Source organism: Sitodiplosis mosellana, unplaced genomic scaffold (genome assembly GCF_009176505.1).
Source record: "Sitodiplosis mosellana isolate CC-2019 unplaced genomic scaffold, AAFC_SMos_1.0 Smas_scaffold_12, whole genome shotgun sequence".
NCBI classification, from domain to species: domain Eukaryota; kingdom Metazoa; phylum Arthropoda; class Insecta; order Diptera; family Cecidomyiidae; genus Sitodiplosis; species Sitodiplosis mosellana.
Genome location: NW_022595254.1, coordinates 1,408,965 through 1,432,429, shown reverse-complemented (window position 1 = coordinate 1,432,429; position 23,465 = coordinate 1,408,965). Strand labels below are relative to the sequence as shown.

Here is a 23,465-nt window from a genome sequence, read left to right as displayed (position 1 = left end):
TTTTCCATGCCACCAACATTTTTCAAGACAGATAAAATGAGCGAACGAAGAGTTTTGAAAAAATTTCAATAGAGTAAGTTTAATTTAATTGGGCTTTGAATATTTAACAGTTTCAAGAAATTATAGGCTTACGTGAAATTGGAAATTCCCACATTTTCTTATCGCTGCGACGTATTGATCCATTTACAGTATTAATTGAAACAAGTTGCAGAAACCTATATAACCTTTGACAAATGATGAATGTTTCACTTCACTTGATGCTAGATTATCAACAACGTTTTTGTGCGTTTGTTCATTCAAATTCTTGGAAAAAAATAACTCCACAGCTTTACCGATGATAAGCGCATGATTTTGCTTTATTAATTCACAATTCATTGATATTTCATCTATTAGGAGCGAGCAATAATTATTATTTACTGTCTTATATTGATCTTTTTTTTGGTCGTTTGGATCAGAATTGGGATTGAGAATTAATTTAACTTTTCGGATCCAAAATCTGATATCGATTTTTCTAAAAGCATACCCTTTTTTATCAACAACTTAACCTTCACCGCGGATCTGAATTTGTGAATAAATAAACAATTCTTCGTCCATATATTATGAAATGTATGCTTGAACTGAGAAAAAAAACTACTTTAAACTTTACAACCTACTTTTTTGTTCTATTCCGAGAATGTTTTACCTTCCTTTTTTATTTTTATCTTTCGTAAATTTAATACAATTTACAGACTTATACAATATATATGGAAGTTTTTGATGTTCTCAAAATGATGGAACAGTCAATGACAATAAAACAAACTAAGATAATTCAAATCGAACGGATATATGATTTTTTCTGTCCAATACACAAACTATTAGAGTGATTCGATCATTGTTCAGAGAAGAATAACGATTGAACATAAAAATAATACCAATATCAGTCAAAATCAAGCAGGGCAAGTTTTCCATATTTAGGCTTTATCGACTGTTCTGTTAGTACCTTTTTGGTTGTTGCATCAATGCCTTGTACGACATGGAGAATCTTGCATTTCCTTATCTTCAATTCGATTTATTTTTATTTACTTGAAATTTTACTTCAGAAAATCCGTAATATTCAATCTTTGACAAATCCTGAAATTGTTGGAAATTTCAACTTATATAACTTTTGTTTAGCGCTTTTAGTTGTTTACACATGTCTTGAATAATTTTCTTTAGAAGAATAACTCGACAGCGTTACAGATGAGAAAATAAGGTTTACCTCTCATTTGGTTGTATCAATCAATACGAAAAAGAGATAAAAACAATAATCGTTAAGTGTGCGCTATTCCATTTTATTGGAGAATATTTTGATTTGAATGAAATTCGGATATCATCGCAATTCTGGACATTGATTGCTTTGAAAATTATCAGAAGAAAATGTTGTCAATTTCCTTCGTCATCTGGTTTATTTCTGAGGAGTAGGAGGAGTAGTAGGAGCAGCAGATCCAAATCCAGTTCTTTGTTTTCTCTCATCGGGCGTTAAATCACTTAATTGGTTGAGTCCTCGTTTGTACGTTACTTCGCCTCTGGCATGTTGTCTATTATGATCTCTGATTGTTGCAAGAGTTTCTGCGAAAATTATATACCGTCTTCTGTCTTCATTTCCACTGTAGCTTTTGCCGTATTTCGTCTGAAATACGTATTATTTTGTTATTCCAACAGTTGAAGCCAGTAATTGGATTGAAATGAAACCTACTTTATATCCACTCCAAAGATTAACTGCTTCTGAGTCCTCATCGATGTTGTCCAATGAAAGGTTGACTTTAGCTGAAAAAAAGGTTAACCGTTTTAGTGCTTTTTGTTGTTGTTTTCTTCTAAATGTTTCTTTCGGAAGCATTTTGTTGCACTCAATCAATCATGTCTTTTTGTCAAATGTACTATATAGCCCTGATAACACTTGCCCTTTCATTATCGAACTACATTTTTTTTCTATAAAAAAATGCATTTTCACAACTGAATAAATGCAATCAAGTCGCAATCGACTTGCAGTGTAGCGAAATCTATTATCACAAAATTCCTCTTGCGGTGCTCTAGATTACGTCCATTTCAATGAGAATAATGCAAATAACAACTCAAAAAGTGCAATGACATATTTTTTCTCATGTTAAAACCTTTAATTGTGTTTTTTTTTCTTGTGAATTTTTCAAAACAAATAACGATTATTAAATGTATAAATATTTACCCGTTACAAATGCAACGAACAATACAACGACTAAGCAAACAATCGTGAACGATTTCATCTTTAACACAAATGAATCAGACTCTTTATTAACAGAATAAACTGATTTGATTTACTTTCAATCACTTTTCAAACACAAAAATGTAAATTGAAATTATGCACGATTCTCGTTCTAGATATTTTTTATTGTTCACTGTTTCAAATTCAGCGGCAAACTGATAGAAATATAGATCAGTCGGAATAGTTATATACTTTTACAATCTAACAGCTTGTTGATGTAACTGTCCCCCACCATTTGGCCATTTACGAAAAGAAATCAAAACGTAATAAATATTCAATCATTGTTTTTGTCGATTTGATTAGCGAATGCTTGATTCTATCAGATGGGGCTAGCTACATCGAGAAATTGAAGTACATACCCGTTCAGTGGTTACATACAGCACAGACTGATGCAAATTCAACTTCGCCGTGCAAACCAAGTAAACTGGTTTTAATTTTTAATGAAATATTCACATTTTTTTAATTCATGATGACAAAAAACGTAAGAAAGAAAGAAAAAGAAAAACACAAATGAAAAATCCTAATATTTCCAAGAAAGCCACCGTGTAATCTCTGCAATGATTTATTTATACAGATATTCATTCAGTTAACAATCAATTGTTAAACGTTTCCATTTAAGCCGAATAAATTTAGAAAAAAAAACAGGTTTTTCAATCGATTTTTGAATGAATTAGATTCAACTAATAAACGTGACTATGAAAACGATCATTCTAATGGTCCCTATATTGGAAATGAGGTTCTGTATTGGATATGATTTCCTATTCCATGGAACTTATACACACTTGATCTTAGGATTAAAAGAATCCAAGCTGCTGAATAAAGTTGAATTCTCCAGAAACATTTTCGAAAATGGGGAAGATCGGTGGTGAAAAAGACTCCCTGCGATAAAAAGCTTCCTCATGAGCTTCTACTATGTTGTAGATGGCGTATGATGCAAAACCGTATGTTAAGCTTTGAATTAAATTTTCCACGATTCCGCCCCATCCATCAATAGCGAACCATACGTTTTAGAGTTTTGGACGAAGAACAATGGAGAGTCAACGAGCGCACTTATTTACATTCAACAGCAGCATCAGGCTGCCCTTTTGTTTATCGCGCCGTTCGGGCAACCGAGATTAGCATCTATTCATTCCACACGAATTCAATTACATGACGAATCACCCATGACAGCATTGTAATGGGGAATCGGGCGATTTTGGTGCCTTTTTTGAATTTTCTCAGCAAATAAAACTCGGTTGGAAATCTATAAAATGTTTGAATGTTTGACCACAAAAAAGAAGCAAACAGTTTCGATCGTAAAAACTTGCAATCGGCCTAATGTATTATTACAAGGCTCCATCATTATCACAACCAACAGGGAGTTCTTAAACGATGAACGCCTGCTTTATCCGTTGTTTTTGTTGATGTATCTGATACTAAAGCGATTCATGTTGAATGTTGGTGTTTTGTTTTGTTTTGACTGTGGCATCATATCGTCGTCAGCAATGCGAATGCTGAGTGTTTAGCAGATGTAAAGTCCAATCACACACACTTCGTGGTGCGTGCATGTCAATATTTTCCATCTGCAAAGGCATAAAGTGGCTGCCGTATCTCCAAGTACGGACAATCATTTTACATACTGTCTCTCCCGTAAATTTCATGCACCCGACCATCATACACCACAGCAGCAGCAGTGGCAACAGCATCACAGCACACCACAGCACCGAGTGAGAACAGAGAACTGTTGACTCAGCGTCACACCAAATCCCAGTGTCGTCCTCAGTTCAGTTCGTCTTCAACAGTCGATTTTGCACAACGTGTATCAAAGCTGCTGCGCTCGTTTGTTCGTTCATTCGTTCGTTCGCCCAATCGGTCGGTTACTCTCAATATCTCTCGATTGGACAAAGTCAAAAACATACAAAAGCTTTTTCGTGTCGGTCGAATATGTGAGACGAAACGGTTTCGAAGCGAAAAATTTCAGTGGAAGCGTTAAATGCGCGCAAAACCACACTGCGGTCTCGTGTATCATCGAAAAGTGCTGCGTGTGTGTACTCGAAACAACAAGACAGTTTTCGGGCAAGTATTTTCAGCTTTTTGGTGTTCGTATTCTCCAAAAAAGCGATATATTCGAAGTGCAATGGTCGATTCGTCGAACAAAAACGAACACATCAGCATTCCAGAGAGAAAGAGAGAAAATGTGATTCAGTCGATAAATTTCCAATCGAATTGGAGCGTAGAAGGCGTTTTCGTTTCATCGAAATTTTGTGGTTTTAGATAGATTTCTTCTCAGTGTGAATGTGTTTTTTTAAGATATTCTCTTGTAGTGTTAAGTTCTCTGTACGAGAAATTCTGACGTGTATTGATTCCATCCAAAAAGTTTTTGTGAAATTCAATTACAAGTTTGCAGTGAATAAAAAAAAGAAAAGATAGAAGCAAAAGTAAACATGAGATAAAAAAAGTGTTTCATCGATACAACGTATCGAAAAGAGAGTGAAAAAGGGAAGCAACGAGCATTTATTTCAAACATACATTAGAATAGGATCAAATTGGAAGAAGGAGGAACGAGAAAATATAAGTCTGATTTTTATTCAAATTTCGAGTCCACCGATTTTAAAAAGGTGAAAATAAACAGCCAATAGTATGCAGACAAACGTTCATATTGATGCGAATGCAGCGCATCACATCAAGCATCGTGATCACCTGACGATTGAAGTAAGTATCATTCCCTTACTGTCATAAATATCGTGTTTTGCTGTTGGAAAAGAGCGATTATTTCAAATTGAATTGCGACTGTATCGCTAATTGGCAATCTGGGTATAGAGTGAGTGTGTCACACTCACGAATACATGATTCGTATTCTCGCTTATCATTGAAAGAGATATATTGTTGCTACGTCTGGAGCAAATAGACGAAACACCATCACCACCCACTAAAATCAGGGGTAGAATGTTCATTCGTATGGCTCTATGCTGTCGCAATAGTTCATTACCACCCACTCGATGAACTCTGATAAACTCGTCTGCAATGCGCAACTCATATTTCACAATCAGGGAAGATTAGATCAGTGCCATCAAAACTCTCGAAATACATCTCGTTCGAGAGTTCGAGAGTTCCCCTGCAAAATCGTTTCCCCGTGCAGAAAAATTCGTTATCAATGGCAACATCGAAGAGAGTAGCTCTCATTTCTCCAAGCATCAATTTCTCTCTCCATCTCGCTGATAAACTCGTGGGTGAGCGAGCCACTCACAAAAATATTCCATCGCAACCGTTTAATAAGATAGTCGCAAAGCAGATGTCAACATAACAACAATCCAAAATTATTATTTTCTCTTTTAATTTTTCAATCGCTTCTCGTTCTTAACGCTCTAAACATCATTTCATTCACACGATAAACACACGCATACACACATTATTTTTCGTTTTTTTCTTCTTTGTCTCATTTATTGCAACATATTTTCGTACAATTTTCGTTTTCTTCAATTCTTTCGGCTTCGGTAGAAAAATTAAAACCGTTTTTTCCAACAAATTTCTATATTTGTTGCTTGTGTGAAGTTTATTTTGTATATTTTCGTTTCTGGTGCGCGAAAATTAAATCAAATTAGGTAAAGAATTAATTTACCGTATGGGCTTGTGATCTTGAACTATGTGATTTTGTTTCTTGCGATTTTTCTTCTAATTTTTTTTCGAAACTTAAGTGAACCGAGTCTTTGAACGAAATGGCAAACATTAATGTAATAACGAAATAATGAAAATTCATTGGAATCGCATGACAAAGGCCAACATTGACAAGAACAATCATCCCAAATAAATTGGTTGGCAATATTAAATATTCAGATGGGTAAATGAATAGCATGACGGTTGACGCGTTCTATATATTTATATGAAAAAAGTGCTCGTATGACGATTTTTCGATGATTGCCGCGAGTGTGAGTGAGTGCGAATATGTGAGTGGCCTGGTCTGGCCGTAATGAAATTAAATCTCCAAAAATCGTATAGCAGCATCAGCAGCAACCACTCTAGCTAAACCACATAAATTGCTGTGTGGCACTCACAAATGTGTGGAGCGTATGGTTGACACATCAAACATTTTGAACAGCATTCCACACCACACACCACATCGCTCAGTCCAACTGAATTCACGTGCATGACCAACATCATATATACACACACCGTTGGTGCTGCGAGAACATTTCAAACGCGAGGCGCGCAAAAATTCAACGTGTGAATTGATGGATGGCCAAATACAATTTACTTACCATATATTCGAGTGTGATGTGTGTGAAAAAGAGAGTGAGGGAACGAGTGTGTGAAGAACATCATAAAATTGTATTCATCGAGAGAACATGGATCGTATTCAAAGTCACTTTGCTCATCATCGCAAAGTTACTTTATGCTACTTACGCTGAGTACACATTGAGCCACTTTATGCGTTTTGTGTGTGTGTGGGTGTCAAAGAGTTTTAGTTTTATATTGTTTCAATTTGATGGCAAAGTGAATTGGGGCGGCTCAAGAGAGCGAGCAAATGAGTAAGCATAAGTGCTCCAAGGTTGTTCCGTAATGCAATTACTTAAAAACTGCTACGGGCTTCTCCATTCGAACAGGATAAAAAAACCACCAAATTCATTGATTGCCTTCGCCTAACTTCACCAATATTTATCAGTTTTTGATATTTACTTGCCAATTGGTTAGACGCGGCCGATACAACACACAAGTCAATCCGTTGCTCTTGAAAACTGCTCTCTTTTTTCTCTATTGATGGTTATTTAGTATGAAACGAGGCGAATCCCCAAGTGTTTGCCAAACTCGTCACAGATTGTTCCGAAGAAAATCTTTTATAATAAAATGCTATATAAATTCGTCGGAATGTGTGCGTTGTTGTTGTTGTTTTCCCATTCCGTCTCTCGACTTTTGACCAACTTCAAATGCAATCAATGAAATTTGAGAGATTTAATGCTTACGAAGGAAAGTATTCAAGTCTGCCGATAAAAAGTTGGTTTTCTGCGTGGATAGCCAGCGCTGCAAAGATTATGGAACCCGTTTAAGGGAATGTAATTGGAGTGTGAATCGCATCCGGATGTGGTGATGACGACGACATCAACGTTGATATCGACGACGGCAACGGCGACGGTGTTGATGGTGGTGGTGGTGGTGGTGGTGGTGGTGGTGTTGATGGGAAATGTTCAGTTGGGAGTGAATATATTCGACAAGTACAAGATCGATCGACAATGACATTAATGTTTGCCATTAATCACACGGCTCGGGTGTTCCCACCAAATTCGTATGTGACATCTGCATTTGTGAAACATTGACTATGTAGTGATTGACAGCGAAAATTCGTGTTTATTTCTAGTATCATCATTGAAACAAATGTTCTGAATAGTGGTTTTGAATTCGAAAATCGGGTCCAACACATATCATAATATAGAGAAGAAAAACAAACTGATTTTTATTGAATATCATTTACGAGTAGTAACAACTGTTAATGTAAACAAGTGATCTGATATAGTTTAGACATTCAAGTGCGAGTGGATTTCAGTGCATGCGATTTAATTCGGTATTCCGCTCAAAATCGAATTTAAATCGTCCATTAAAGTCTTCTCTATTTCTCTTGTTCATCTCTGAACTCTTAACGAGCTGAAAAGCCAACTTACGAAAGAAACTTTTGCATCAAGAAAAAACGAAGTGACAATCGCGCTTTCCACTTGCAAGTGAACAAAACTGAAAAACTTTTGCTTTTTCACAACTAAGTAGTATTTGAAACAAAACGAAATCGGGTCGAATTCATGATGTGCTTGCAGAAAAGAAAAGAGTAAAATGTGCTTGATGCCATGGTCAAAGCGTTTGTTGACATTCGACATCCAACTCAGCGTTGCGAATAGTTTGCCAATATGGTTGACGGCTCTACTACCGTAACAGTATCGGTTATTAGTGGCACCGCTCAGAGTCTACCAGAATGCGAAATGGATGCTCTATTGCTTGGACGTACAAAGGTGAGTTGTAATATTTCCAACGACGACGCGTTGGTTTCGATGGTTTTTGTTACGATACTCCTAATGACGTTTTCCCAAGATGCCACTCTCTCTTCCTCACTCACGTGGGGTGACCAAATGGAAACCAACCGACTTGGGACGCCGTTGAGCGTTGCCTAACGTTCGATGAATTTTCATTTGCCGAAATAGAAAATTAGCAGGAAAATATGCAGTTTATTCAAAAGCCTCACAAAAATGTGCTCATAAATTAGCCAGAAAATGAGAGGCGGCAATCCAAAAATTGCCTCTTATTATATCAAGTGGGGGCTTGTGTTCATTGTGTTCTTTTTTCTGCACATTCAGTTCGGGGTGCGGTGATAACAAGTACCCATGGAATTAATAAGAATATAAACGAATGAATATAGGGCCATAAAGTAATAAATCATGAATTAAACTGGTTCTAAATGGAGTTAGGTACGGCTTCCGTATCATATTAACTCGTTTCCTTTGCCGGTCTGTACTGCGAATGAAGATGATGAATACTTACTACGATTTCAACGATATGAATTTCTTTTGTTGTTTCTGTCGCTGCTGCTGTTGTTCCTGCTGCGTTCACTTGAACTTGATTACACTTTTTGTTTTAATTCCAAACGCAACTTCCATCGAAAAATATATGATGCGGAAAAAGTTTAAAACAACCATGAAAATATGTGTTTGCTAATCAATCATGTTAATAGCAGTTTCGATCGGGCAAGGAAACATATGTTTACATGCCTAGATCAAAATGCACCAACGAGGAGTAAGCAAAGTTTTTTGCGTGCTTCATCCACCGAAAACTCACCAAATCCCATACCAGATTCCACTTTGTAAACATTTTAATCGGAAAGATGTTCCAAGGGTTTTCATGTGTGTCGGCTTATATGGACGAACAAACATAAACGACCACAAGTCCACAAAGTATTATGTAGAATCAACAGCGCCGAAAGAAAAATGGAATTATGGAACGAAATTTTGGGAGGAAGGTCATAAAGCGTTTGAAAATGAATGAAAATTATTTTCAAACAAGTGTTCAATTCAAATTCTTTTTGATACGATTCCAAAAGGAAAAACTTCTCAACAATCGATTCAAGATTTTAGTGCTTGCATTTTCTGAGAGTGATTTTATCCGGGAAAAAGCTCTGCCGAAATGTAAGCAGAGAGAATCCGGATGAATTCAATGTTGAGTGGAAAATGATGTTGAGTGAAAATGTTGAGGGCGCAAAGCTTGTTGCTAAACATGTAATGTTTACATGCAGTTTCGCCGCTCAACGCTCAACGACAACGACAACGACGACGACGACGACAAACTGCAGATGCTATCGAGTGAAGAAGCACTGAAGCAATTTTCCACATTTTTCTTCGCAAAAGCGCTCAGTAATCATGTAGTCGTCATATCGTACGGACGGTGAATGTGAATCGCGCGCGTGTGTTTCGTTCTTTTTTTCCTTCGTACAACTCGACTGAACTGCGAATGAATTTTAAATCATCTTCAATCTGTTGTAACGTATCGTTGTGATGATGCGTTTAGCACACAGTTTCACATTTGACGCTATCAAATTTCTTCCACAAAAATAATTTAGTGTATTTGTTAACTTCCGTCTATTTGTCTAACGAACGAATGAACGATGAAAAAAATAGAACATTTTCCGCACTGAAGACATTTTAATGCAAATAGAAAATAGAAAATAGAAGATACAGAAACAGTACGTTCAAAATTGTTCTCTTGCTGTTGAACTTTTCGAATTTCATCGTTAAAGAATTTACATCTTAACAGACAATTTGCATTCCTATTTCGTAACTATTTTCATTTTCGACATACTTTCGCCCTCTCTCCCGCAACTTTATATCGTGGTTTAAGTGAAGTGAATTATAGGATATATTAAAGTTTCCAGTTAATTCAATTAGTTAGATTAAGAGAATTGCAGGAGAGAATATATATACTTATGCTAAGTAATATGTGCCTAAAAGTTTCAAAGTGACTCAGTGTGTTCGTGTAGTCCGCGTGCAAATATTGCCGAGCACGTATAAATTGTAGCGAGTGAAAAATAATATGGAACGAGCATCAGTTATGGATGAGATGAAAAGAGGGATAAAATGAAGACGCAACAAAGAATAAAAAATAATGTGAAATTCCAATTGGAATTACAGCAGCAGGGATAGAGAAGAGATAAAGAAAAAATAATTCAAGAAACACCAACTCAACTCAGAGAAATTACAAAAAATTTCTTCTTCTATTGTGCTAAAAAGAAAATTTCGACATTATTCAGGCTGCAGATCGACGCTTTTCATAACATCACAAATAAGAGGAAAAAGTCACGCTTTTTTTTATCGCAATATAAACATTTAAAATCCCAACTAGTTCAACAAGATGAATTCTGTACAAAGTACGGGCCATACAGGGTCTATGAGTAAAAAAGATCAAATTGAGGTAATTGTACATTTTGTATTTAAAATTATTTTCTCGGCGTGTGGAAAATCAGGGTGAATGTGTGAGTGTGAGTATAAGTGTGTAATGTTTTGCTTTTTTGTTCGAGCAAGCCCGCAAACGAACGAAACATGATCCGCTGTCGCCTTTGTGAAATGTCTTACCAACTCCAGGGAATTCCAATTATAAAGAACATTTTCGTAAATTTTTGTGAGCGAGTGGTTTTAAGGACTCGGGCAATGACGACAGTGGCGGCGGTGGTGGTGTAATTCATGAAATGTGAAGTGGATATGAAAAAAGTGAGAGAAAAATGGTAAAGACAAGAACAAAGCAACAACAAAAACTCAGCATCAGCAGAAGCATCGTCAATCTCAGTGTCGAAATCAGCATGCAAAACACCAGTGTATCCGAATATGATAGAGATAGAGATCTTAATCTGGTGAAACATGTTAAGTCAATGCAGGCATAAAAAATCACAAATATTCGAGCTGTAGCTTTGGCAAGCCAGCCAGCCATCAAGCAAGCACGCATCAGGCAACGTGCGTCAAGCATTTCAAACAGATTTTCGTCTTGTCATAACGACAGATTAATTTTGCTGTTCATAAACCAAATCGCTGTTTTACGCAAATGTGATGGATGAAATTTTCGGTTTCGGGGACTGTGCGTTCGCTCTCGTTCGACCTTTTAATTAATAATATTTTGGAGAGTGATCTGCGGAAGAGCATAAGACTCTGCGCGTCCGCGCTATTCCAAATGTAATTGATGCAAATAATTTGCAAATTGTGACCGAATATGTTGTTTGATATTTTAATATAATTATTTCGGAGAATAGTCCAGCTCGAAATTCGTATGCTCAGTGATTGTGTATGTATGCATCTCATTGTGGTTTTAATGTTGCCGTTTCGGAAGCACTGTCCAAATTCCACTCGATGATTTCGTTCGAGGCAAGCGAAAATGGTTCAACTTACAACTTCAATATTAGTGGCAACATACAAGATACATGTTTCTTCTATTTTGATGGGTTGTGTAAAAATAACATCATCAAAGTGTATCAAAGTAATTAGAAATAGCAAGCTGAAGCAGAAACTAATGCATCTATCGCTCACCAATGCTCTAAATAATAAATGTACATTGAACGAGAAATCAAACAGAGAGCGATGGATAGAGCTTGAACTCACATTCCGTCGGAAATTAGTATCGAAACTTTTCCCGAACCAATTGAAAATTCTCAATGCACCGCGAAAATAGTGCAATATTAGTTTCATGTTCATACCACCGAGAATAATCAAAAGTCATTCCGATAATTACCTTTTGTTGGGACGATGGGGTTGAGGTTGTTGTTTTCAAAATGGATAATTTCGAAATAATTTCCATTGTGTAATTGCGAAAAACATGCATCAATAAACAAAACAATAAAAAAAAAAACCGCCAAAAAGTGTGCGTTCGATGTGAGTGTGTGTATGAGAACATTCACTGTTGTTACGCATCCAAATTGCAATTAAGTCTATTTTTCCACTAGACAAGGATATGCAAATTCATGCCATATCCAATGGAGTAGCTTAATTATCCTTGGGAGTGTTTGTGTTCTCCTCGGCTCATAATTGCATTTCGGAATATGGTGTGTGAATATCTATGTTTTCGATAAATGACAAAAACACTGAAACTAATATCGCACACAAAACCAGTGATAAATTGAATTATAATGAATTCACGCGTTTGTAAAACAATGCTCTTTGGCTATTCATTTGTAATTCCTGTTTTCCATTGAATACCAATTTACCGAAATATGCCATAAAATTGCCATTCATTTTCATCGCGTCACACGAAATGTGGTCGTTTTTTGCTCTGACATTTTCATGTGGTAATTTGCAGCACTTTACGATGTACAGCGGAAACAATTTAACAAACACCATGCAAATCATTTGAATATTCTCATTTAATTTGTACCAATATATAGCTGTCATAGCGACACAAATTTACATGCTCAAAATTGAATTGGGCACCAATCAGTTTGCGGGATGTACTACTCGCTTTCTTCCCCCTTCACCTGTTGATAAAACCAAACAGCAACCATAAAAACAGGATCGCGAAAATTGAAACCAATCTCATAAGTCAACATCAACAAATTGATTCCTTTGACGAAGGTCGTCGCATCACTTGGCAAATATGTGTTGTTGGCATTTCATGGATTTCGGTCCACATTTATGCGTCGCTGTTGGTTTTCCTTCTCATTCCATTGGCTTCAATTTTATCTACGATTTTTTTTTCTTGGCTGTCATCACTTGTCTTCCATTATACGAGAAAAGTTTCCCGGATATGGAAAACTTACTCACAATCTTTGTTCCGTATCTACTGCCCCGCGCACAGCAAAAAAAAATCTCCCGAGACACAGCAAACCCCATTATTCTAAAGTTTATTTTCTTGTTAACATATTAATTCAACAGCAGAAGAAGAAAAAATCAGCGAAAACTTTTGCGTGTCATTGTTAAGTACAAACACTCGACCACAACGCTAAGTGCAAATATTCGAGTGTTGGTGTGTCAACGAAAAAGATATTTATTTATTTATTTTTTCGAGGTTCGAATGACAATTTATGTATTTGAGTTGGAGATATAAATATAAGGAAAACCTATACTTATCAATTTAATACAAACCTCTTTCAAAGAACAGCTTTGGGGCGGATGAAAAGAGAACTTGGCAAGCAAACAGGCAAAAATGGACTAACTTTATTCAATGCAAAAGTTTCATTTTTTTTGCTTTTCACATTTAAAATGTGACATTTTCCCTTTGAATTGTAATTGAAGTTATCGAATTACCGCGTCTGTTTTAAGTTACCAGTCACAGTCTGTGACTCGAAGATCCAAAACGAAAACCAACCCATTTGAGAGAGAATTCAACGAAACTTCAACTAACTAAAAACTGAGCAAATGGAGAAAGAATAACTTGGGCGCAATACTACTACATTTTAAAGATTTAAAGTTTAAATTTTTCAATATATTCGACATTGGATTTGGTTTTGGCTGTGCAACTTTATAGTCGCGGTGTCGGTTTGCGCTGTTCGTGTTATTTTAAATCGCATCGTTTTACTTGAATTCCAAGTCAATCCACAAATAAGAATTTCGTCAACCCGTTGTACGCTCCACTTAAAACTACAATCTAGTTTAGATTTGGAAAGAAAACCACCATCACCTCTCTATCTGAATCCAGCATTTCCTTTCTCTCACTTCACTACACCTATGTCTTGAAGCTTGTACGAATTAAATTAAACGTACGACGAGATTTTGTATGCTGAATATGTTTTTCCATTTGCTATTTTTATACACTCGATTTAACGTGCTCTCGCTTTATCTCCGCCATGAAATGCCTTTCTCATGTGGCGGAAATTCTATCTTCCTCTTGCCAAAAATCTCCGCATCTTCCTTTATTATACGTAATGAAGTTCGTCTTGTCGTGTGTTTTTATTCTGTTTTGACGGTGAAAACGTTGACTCAACGTACATATACTGACAGCAAAATGAAAAAAAAGACATAGAGAAAGCACTTGCTGTGTTCACCTTGTAATGCGCATTTCTTACGCCAACGGCAAACAATCCATTTGCGAGACAGTAAATTACCTTTGAATTTATAATTCGTACGTATTGACTTTTTTAAACGATGTGCGTGCTATTGCTGCTGCTGCAGTGTATTCAAGCCGAATGGGAGTCTTTGGTAGACCTTTAAACTCTCTAAATTGTTGAATTCGAGAAAGTTTTCGCGTAAACCATAACGTCTTTGAATGAAAAGATTAATGACGCACACTAAGCTTACGCACGATTGTTTTGCCAAAACAACATTATTTTCATCGTTTACATGAGATTCCAAGTTTTTCTTCTAAATTTGTCAATGTAAGCCACCATAATTTGTATTGAATGGATCGATGCTAACGTTAAGCGGTTTGTTTCATAAAATTATATCCAAGTCTTATTGTTAGATTTTATTTTCAAACGCATAAATACAATTGAAACGTATTAAATCTAAATTTTAGATTCAAAAATCTCTGCCTCTTTTGTCAATACATCGTAGAATATTTAAATATTGCGGAAAACATTAACATAGATTCAAATTTAACTTAACTATAACCGTAAACTCTAATGCTAGAAGGAACAGACATAGCGCTGTGTTTTAGCATTCAATTGTTTACTTCAATACGTCGTCTAAAATCAACCCTATAGCTAAATCTAAAATCCTTAAATCAACACTTTGTAAACTTGTCCGCTTTTCCACATGCTTTCCACGCTCAAAAATAAAAGTCCAATCAAGCTTTCCTTTTACTATACGTTGTATTGAGTTTCCACAACTTGACCAAACGATGGCGTTGTGGTTTAAATGTGGAAAATTGTGCGTTTCCCCCCACCCTCAGTCAACAATGCGCTCTCTCGAGAACGGATGCTTTACACATGTACAAATAACATTAGGAAACTTGACGACGGTTCAGTGTGCACATCGTAGCAATGCAGAGCATTTTCGTCTGATTGTCCTGTTCCATTGACAACGCTCTGCTCTTGTTTTGCTGGATACACAGTGGAAAGAAAAAGAGAAGAAGAAAAAAAAATTGTGTTAGTTAAATCTAATTAAAGTGAAGCCATAAAAGTAACCGCAACAAAAGTAACATAAATTCTCATTTCGGAAATTAGTTCATAAAAGCTGTTGTGTGTGAATTTCTGTGGCAAATTCCTCTCGTCCGAATCGAATAAGGCAGTGAAGAGGAAGAGAAAAGAGAAAAAAAACACGAAGTTAAAATTGATGTGTTTTGATACAGTCGCAAGAGAGTGAAGCGCGCGTGAATGTTTGGAGTGTGGCGTGTATATGATGATTTGTACGAGTGCGAATCGCAAAACCATGATGTGTTTTACCCTCACATCCATCCATATTGATGAATCGAGATGAGTTTTGCTTCCTTTTCTCTGATTCGACAATTGATGATATAATAAGCTTTCCGTGAGGCGCACAAGAATTTATATCTTTTGCAAGCAAGTGTGAGAGAGTGAAGAGAAAAATGCTCTTTTGTTGAAGAAACTTCGAACTGGTGATGCTCCCAGTGCAGAAAAAGAGAAACTATAACAACGAACCAACAGAGAGAATACAGAGAAAGTGTTTGTGATGTAAAGTAGCGCACGAAAATCGATTGATATTTGCCTGTGGTGTTTCACGATCCGTATAAACAAAGAAAGAACTCATCAATTTATGAGACGATTGTCAAGTGTGCGGATAAAAATGTGGCGCGTTGTTCTTCGATGCATGTATACACGATAGAAAAAAAAATCTCTCTCGCTCTAAAGTCGTGGAATTAGACATGGGAATAGAGACAGTTTACGCTATTTAACCACATCGTTGTATGCACTAGATGTGTTTTAAATGAGCTTTGTGCCCATCCCGCATTTGGTTATTTCCGCGTATCCCGTCAGTCGTTGACACAGAAAAGTGGTAGCATTCGCTTCATCATAAACAATTTCATTCTGTTTGCGTTACAAAAACAAAATCACGTTTTTCCTACGTATACTCTCGTTCTCTCTCTCTTTTTGGACTGTACACATATTCATCGGTGTAAAAGGGAATTTCATTGCGATTGGGCTCAGCGGGTGTGCGTATGCGTGTACTCGTACTCATGTTTTTGTGTGTGTACCTGCACATTGCGTACCATTTGAAAATGATTTAATTGAATAACATGTGCTTCAAACGATTGTGGTTTCATTAAAATTTATCATGTTTGGGCTAAATTGAATCAATAATTTCCACATGAATCGCACTTAGCTTTATATTCCAAAGAAATGCGAGTCATACAATTCATTGTGATAAGCAAAAACTGTATTTTCAATTAGAGGAAAATCGCTGAGGGTTCCGCACATCGATTGCTGATGCCAATACGACGGTATCTTCGGTATAAAGATTTATGCGAGATTTCCGTATACTTTTTCGTGTATAACCTTGTATACACACACACATTGTTTGTGTTGGGAGACGCATAATGAGGATGTAAGGTATAACAATGTTCGGAAATATCGCATAAATTTGTATTGATATAACGTCTCGGGGAAACACTTGGCAACAGACACTGTCGACGAATATATTGTGGGATTATCCTACTTTTGACTCATGTCGAGCCAGGGAAATTGTTTGTTTACTTGAGCTTGAGTTTTAGTGGGGGTAGTTATTTTTGGTGCGGTTATCCTTAATACGTAGTTTAGACTCTGAGAACTAACTTCAAAACTGTAGTAGGTAATATTGGCCAAAATGCATGCTGAGACAACCGCTTTCGCAGCTATAAATAGGCTCAGCATGATCGTGTTTGACATAAACATGTCTGGAATATGAGTGATTTAGGTTTGATCGATATCTAGATGATCGATGACTAGACTATCCAAAAATAATTTTGTTTTCATCCGTTTGTATAAAATTGAAATAAGCCAATATTTCGACTGATAGTCAATATCATATCGTGATATGGTGCAGTTTCCTCGCACAGACTCAGACAGTGTAATAAAGTTATAGTTTCATTGTTTTACTCCACATAATTCATTCGACGATAAAATGGTATAAATAGATAATAAATCACTATCAATTGTTGTATCGTTCAATAAATCATATTGGCGTTTGTCGATATTCGCATTTGTCGTCTAGTCGATAAGTCACTCTAAAAATGAAGAAGACGTTAATTCATTAGCTTTTACATGACGCTCTATCCCAATTATAGAACATATGATTAATACTCTTCGTAAAATATTTCTATTCAAACACCATTCGATGGTGTGTTTTCGACCAAAAACAGTGAAAAATGATTTAGTTGGGGTGCTTTGACCAGCACTAAATTTGCACAAGCTCCAAATACTGTCGGAAAAACTTTTATCGTGTAATCAAAAACACGCCACTTTAACCTATTACCCCCCATGATATTAAAATGTAATGTTTAACCGATTCAAGCGCAACATACACATTTCATCCTTTGACGAAGCAAAAAAGTTTTTCCAACAAACGTCCATCCAAAAGGCTGTGTGTATACATTAAAATGTTGTCGCGTGACTCTCGGTCACGATCAAGTTCGTTACTTGGTCGCCATGCAAATGTGTACTGAAAGTGAAAGCAATGTTTCCGGAATAAATTGTTTGCTGAATTCTGAATTAATCATTCATTTCCGTATTGAATACGAATTAGATGTAAATTAGAACGTTCCCTTGGTTATGAATAGAAAATAATAAGAATTAAACCATTTACAAATGAATCGCCCGCCCCATCGGGAATCGCAACGAAATCACTTCTATTGAAAATTGAGACCAACAGCATTTAAATTACATGCTCTTGTTCACATCTTAGCGACAGGTGAAAAGCACGAAAGTAAAAAATCAAAATACAACGACTAGAACTAGTATAGCATCGTCATTCAATTATAAAAAGAAAACGATAGAAAAATCGTAAACCATGAAACCAAATCCAAATCCAAACTCAAGAGAGCCACGGGATCCAAGAGATCCAACGGCACAGCAGCCCCTTGTTACATCACCATCGAAAAAAGTAACATTACAACCAAAGGCACAAGGCGATGAGGTGAATACATTTTCTTCAATTCGAAAAGAATCGCTGGACGGCGACAAACAATAACCCAATGACACAGCAAATTCTATACTCAAATTCTTTTCAGCATATTTTTGGTTCAGTGAATGGTTTTCTCCTCACTCGATTTCGGATAAAGCGTTGAAAACTAATGCATTGTATTTTTTTGTTGTGTGTGTTTATTTTCAGGAATTGGTCGCCTCCAGTCCTAGTCAGAGAAACTGGCGTGGAATATTCATTGCTCTATTGGTTATAGCAGCCGTTTTAGGATTAATAGTGTTTTCGATAGTCCTACTATCGCCAGGTAATAAATTTTCCTCCGCGATTGAAATTGAATCTGATAAAATGGCGAATGGTATATGAATGGTTTTCGTGAAATGGTTTATTTGCAGAGGATGAAGGTTCACGAATAAAAGGTAGACGAATCACATTGGCAGACATAAATGGCAATACTTTAAAATGGAAACCATTCAACGGAAGCTGGATAAATGGTATGTAAGAATTTTCCGCAAAAAAAGGAAAAAGCACAAACACAGTCACACAATAAATTTTGCCATTTTGTGTCATTTGATTGTAATCTGTTTGTTGTTTGGTTGTTTGTTTGCCGTTTCTTTACACACACAGATCATGAGCTCGTTTACAGAGACCCAACCGGAGGGCTTTCTATAATTAGCACAAACAATTTGTCGACTAAAACATTAATGACCAATGCTACATTTGTAAGTATACGGGTTCTGGGTGAGCATGCAAAGTCGCGTGCCTAATGATGAAATAATCTTAGCAACCTTGAGAATGAAAAATAAACATTTGCTTTTTTCCTCCTTTCCTCCACCCCGACTACACGCAGAGGCAATTAAATGCTGAGAAATTTTTAGTATCGCCCGATTTAAATTTTATAGTGCTGATAGCCGATATCGATCAAGATGGTGCTAAGTAAGTATAGCAGTCATAATTCGTTTTACGATGCCAATTATTCTTCAATCCAATTTTAATGACAAACTTAATTCAATTTTCACACACACACGCTCTTCTTGCTTGTGCGGAATCAGACATTATATTTACGAAGTTCATACACGGAACAATTTCCCATTGACATCGAAAGTGGGTGAGCGACAAGTGCCAAAGTTGCAGCATGTCGTATGGGCACCGAAAGTGGAGAGCAACACAAATAATCCATCACAGGCAATTGCTTTTGTCTACGAAAATGATTTATATTATAAGCCGAAGGTGGAAAGCGATCTAGTGTGTCGTATCACCACCACAGGCAAAGCGGGTACCATTTACAATGGCATACCAGATTGGTTCTATTCAAATATAGCCGATTTAACAAGTGACACAGTTGCATTCTCCACCGATGGTGCATATCTGTCCTATTTATCATTCAATGAAACTAAAGTTCATGAATACAAGTAAGTGCAATCCATTCATTCCATCCGTCCGTCCGTCAGTTAGCGAACTTTCACTGAACATACATTTCCAATTAGCAGCTACATCTAAATTATTCACAATTCTATTTCCGCAGGTATGCATATTTACAAGATGATTCAAAATATCCGGAAATCAAATCGATTCGCTATCCCAAGGCACAAACGAAAAATCCAAATGTTACCGTTCACATTGTCGACTTAACGGTTTTAAAATTCATAAATCAGATTACAATCATTTCACCGCTTGAAGGTGATGATAACTACGTCGGTCAAATGGTTTGGATATCGGCAACAGATGTTTCAATCACATTTACAAATCGCAACCAAACGAGTTCATCGACGGTTTTGTGTCGTGCACCGACATTCCGATGCCGGGAGGTGTATAATGAATCGATTGTCGATAATGGATTTGTGCTTCCAAACGATAAAACAATCTTTTCGCGAACTGAGGCCTACTTCCGGCATTCAAATTTCGTTGAGAATAAAACCAAAAATACATTTGAATCGGAATTGGAAGCGCATGAATTCAAGTATTTATCAGAATTAGGACCCACCCATGGCATGCTCAAGAGATTACCTGTACGTGATGGTGAAAATGGCTATTTTAGGCATTTGGTATTCGTTTCGACTACCGATATGAGAACCATTCCGCTGACAATGGGCCGGTTTGAGGTGACCGAAATCGTCGGTTGGGATGAGAAAAATGAAATTGCCTACTTTATGGCAACTCAACCATCAAAACCTGGACAACGTCACCTGTACAACATCAGTTTAAAATTGAATGTGACACAAAATATGAATCGAATTTATCTAACTTCTTCACAATCTACGTGCTTAACATGTAGAACAAATAATTTAAAACTGCAACCAATTAAAAATGTTTTATCTGCAAGTGAACCCACACAACCACCGTTTCCAAATGATCTACTATCGAATGACAATGGCGAAAAAAATCTAACATTCCTGCTCGATATGCTACCTGACATCTTGGAAAATGACGATGATGACGCAAATCGCATTCCAAACAATTGTCTCTACAACAAGGTCTATTTCAGCAGAAACTTTAGCTACTACGTTCAAGAATGCTTAGGACCCGAAACACCATCGACTTATCTCGTTGAAACCGCAACAAATACAAAGATTGCTTTGCTAAACGGCGGGGATGTTCTACGTAAACGAGTCGCACAGTTGGCGACACCACAGCTTCGAACATTCAGCGTGGAAATTCGACACGGTTTTATGGCCCAAGTGCGACTATTTTTACCACCAGGAATGAAAGAGGATGAAGAAATCGCCTTTCCACTCATACTTCATATGTAATTATTGAATGATGCAACTGTCTTTTTCAAGCAAATTGATTTTCTAACATAATTTCTGTTTTTATTTTTGTTTGAATTCCCAGTGACTCTTCTCCCGCTTCACAACTTGTATCCGAAAAGTTCGATGTTGATTGGAATTGGTATGTGAGCAGTCAAAAAGGAATGATTGTGGCACAGATCGATGCTCGCGGCACTGGCTACCAAGGCGAACTATTGAGATCAGCCATTAAGAATAAACTTGGCTCGGTGGAAATCGAAGATCAATTGGGTGTTCTCAAGTATTTGCGTGACAATTTGAAATTCATTGATCCAACAAGAATTTGTGCATATGGCTGGGGATATGGTGGCTATGCATCAACTATGATTTTAGCCGAAGATTCGCAACGCATTCTTCAATGTGCATTCGCTGTTAATCCCATTGTTTCCTTTGCTTATCACAGTAAGTTCAATTTGATAAGATGATATTTTCAAATAACTAGTTTTTTTTCGAATTTAGCTTTACTTCGCGAATACAATTAAAATTTTTCTCATTTTCAAGAGTTTACCTTTTTACATTAGTGTAAAATAGCCTTGAAAAATTGTTGAACAAAAAAAAAACTAATTTTCTTCCTATAGATTCTTACTTTACGGATCGCTATATGCCAGCTGGAAGCGATTTTCAACGGGCGGTTCAAGAGTCAGATTTAGCCATGCGAGCAGGAAACATTGATTCGCGCAACTTTTTATTGATTCACGGTACGGCTGATACATTGATACATCAACAGCATTCGTTGGTACTTACTAAGGCACTAACTGATCAAGCAATCGGTTTTAGACATCAGGTCAGTAATTCACATTTATTTTTCGATTTAATCCAATCCTCGTGGGAATGAATCGAATTTCTGAAGAATGAATTTCAAGATCTGTGTTATTATCGTAAAATCTCATCTTCTTTTCAATTCAGATTTACACCAATGAAGATCACTACATGAAAGGAGCTGAGTGGCATTTATACAAAACGATCGATTGGTTCTTGGACGAGAGCTTCGGGCCATCGGAATCGAATGAATGGGAACCGACTGGCTTCTTTGCATTCAAACAGTAGGAATAGCTGGATACTCCATGCAAATGCGTGGATATTGCTTTATTAACCCATTAACGCCCAACGTCCTATTTTTAGGACGCAAAAATTGACGATTTTTTAATGACTTATTTTACATTTTCCTTTATTCTGATCAAACGGCTTGGAATTTTTTCATGCCCTTTTGCATGTGTGTTAGGAAAGGTTTGAAGAATATTTTCACCGATTTTCAAGATTTTCCAACCAGCAGTTTTCCGGAAAATTATGAAAATTTAAAACGTGTCGGAAAATTCTGAAACTTTGGGAAAATCATATTTGGGCTCTCAGAATTATCCTGTCCAAATTTAATCAAAAAATCCGACTTTTTTTTTTTGCTTGGGCGTTAATGGGTTAAATGGCGTGCTTTTTAAACTCGTACCAATGTCAAAGAAAAATGGTGTTGCCAAACTAGAACAAAGAGAGAGAGAGCGAATACAATTTCCATGAAACACGAATGTAGATGATGTTGCAGTCAAATAAGCAAAAGAAAGACATTTTATTATAGTGATTTGTTTTAGATTGATATAAGCAAATAAACATTGAAAATATCAAGAGATTCCACTCGTCATCAGATCACCATTTGAATGTTATTCTCGACAAAATGATAATCGTACCAAAACTAGTTAACACCATACAAGTATTTTTATTGACACATTAGACAAATGCGGATGAATTTACAACAAACCAAACACAATTTTGTTACGTTAAACGAAAGAGGAAAACGAATAAATGAAAATTTAAAAAAAAATGTTCAAAATTTACGGGTTACGCATAAAGAAAGCACGTCGATTCAAGACGTTACATCGTAGAAGAAAACTTGAAAACACCAGGCACACTTTATGTATGCATGCCTATAAGCATAGATATTTTTGTCGTTGTTATTCATCCATTGATTTTATCATTTTATATAGGTTTTCGTTCTTTTTTTTATCCCAAGTAAAGATTCGTTCAACATTTCGAGAGTAATTAATTGTTGATTTTCATATTGAGTCTAATGAAGATGAAGAAATATGTTCACATCGTCAAACAGATATATCTAAAAAAAAAGTACTTATGAATAGTAAATGATTGTTCAATTTGTGTGGTACGGCCTCTTGAAACCGTTCCTGAGCCTCCAGTTCCGGCTCACTGGAATTGGAAGTGGTGAAGTTTCACCAAAACAACATACATAGTCGAGACCGTATCACAAAAAAAAATGAAATACCTATTGTGGTTAAAAGAATTTCATGTCTTCTTTGTAAATACGAACCAGAAAAAACCAAATTCAAACTTGTCTATGATGTAAGTTATTAATGTTTTACTTATACCAATGCCAATAAGATCAAAATTCAAATAAACCCATAAACAATGATTAAACCAATGTATTTT

At 36.3% G+C, this 23,465-nt stretch overlaps 2 protein-coding genes and 1 long non-coding RNA gene across 8 annotated transcripts in view; 1 reads left to right on the top strand and 2 right to left on the bottom strand.

Moving 5' to 3' along the window:
- LOC129567752 (elongin-B) overlaps positions 1–23,465 on the bottom strand; it is a 54,834-nt gene that overhangs the window by 7,021 nt on the left and 24,348 nt on the right. The gene's annotated exons all lie outside the window — the stretch shown is intronic.
- Positions 659–2,440, bottom strand: LOC129567753 (uncharacterized). Its single transcript, XR_008687878.1, has 3 exons — positions 2,201–2,440; positions 1,715–1,785; positions 659–1,648 (listed from the first exon to the last, which is right to left on the bottom strand). It is a non-coding gene; the product is annotated as an uncharacterized LOC129567753 (long non-coding RNA).
- On the top strand, positions 4,044–23,453 carry LOC129567731 (inactive dipeptidyl peptidase 10). Of its 6 annotated transcripts, none has more exons than XM_055444971.1 (11): positions 5,513–5,838; positions 7,587–8,226; positions 18,442–18,556; positions 18,645–18,743; positions 18,877–18,971; positions 19,100–19,185; positions 19,302–19,661; positions 19,775–20,995; positions 21,082–21,437; positions 21,614–21,819; positions 21,942–23,453. In XM_055444971.1, exons 2-11 carry the CDS (start codon positions 8,125–8,127, stop codon positions 22,080–22,082), a joined length of 2,781 nt encoding a protein of 926 aa, XP_055300946.1. In that variant the 5' UTR covers positions 5,513–5,838; positions 7,587–8,124; the 3' UTR covers positions 22,083–23,453. The 6 variants fall into 6 exon arrangements, with proteins under 6 accessions (XP_055300948.1, XP_055300946.1, XP_055300947.1 ...); XM_055444969.1 differs by lacking the exons at positions 5,513–5,838; positions 7,587–8,226 and adding exons at positions 15,126–15,312; positions 18,016–18,246; XM_055444970.1 differs by lacking the exons at positions 5,513–5,838; positions 7,587–8,226 and adding exons at positions 15,135–15,297; positions 18,016–18,246.

Excerpts from the sequence above, each read along its gene's own strand:
- LOC129567731 (XM_055444969.1), top strand. The coding sequence starts at position 18,121 with ATGAAACCAAATCCAAATCCAAACTCAAGAGAGCCACGGGATCCAAGA. Across the intron at positions 18,247-18,441 it reads CAAAGGCACAAGGCGATGAG|GAATTGGTCGCCTCCAGTCC; the intron begins GTGAATACATTT and ends GTTTATTTTCAG. Across the intron at positions 18,557-18,644 it reads GATAGTCCTACTATCGCCAG|AGGATGAAGGTTCACGAATA; the intron begins GTAATAAATTTT and ends GTTTATTTGCAG.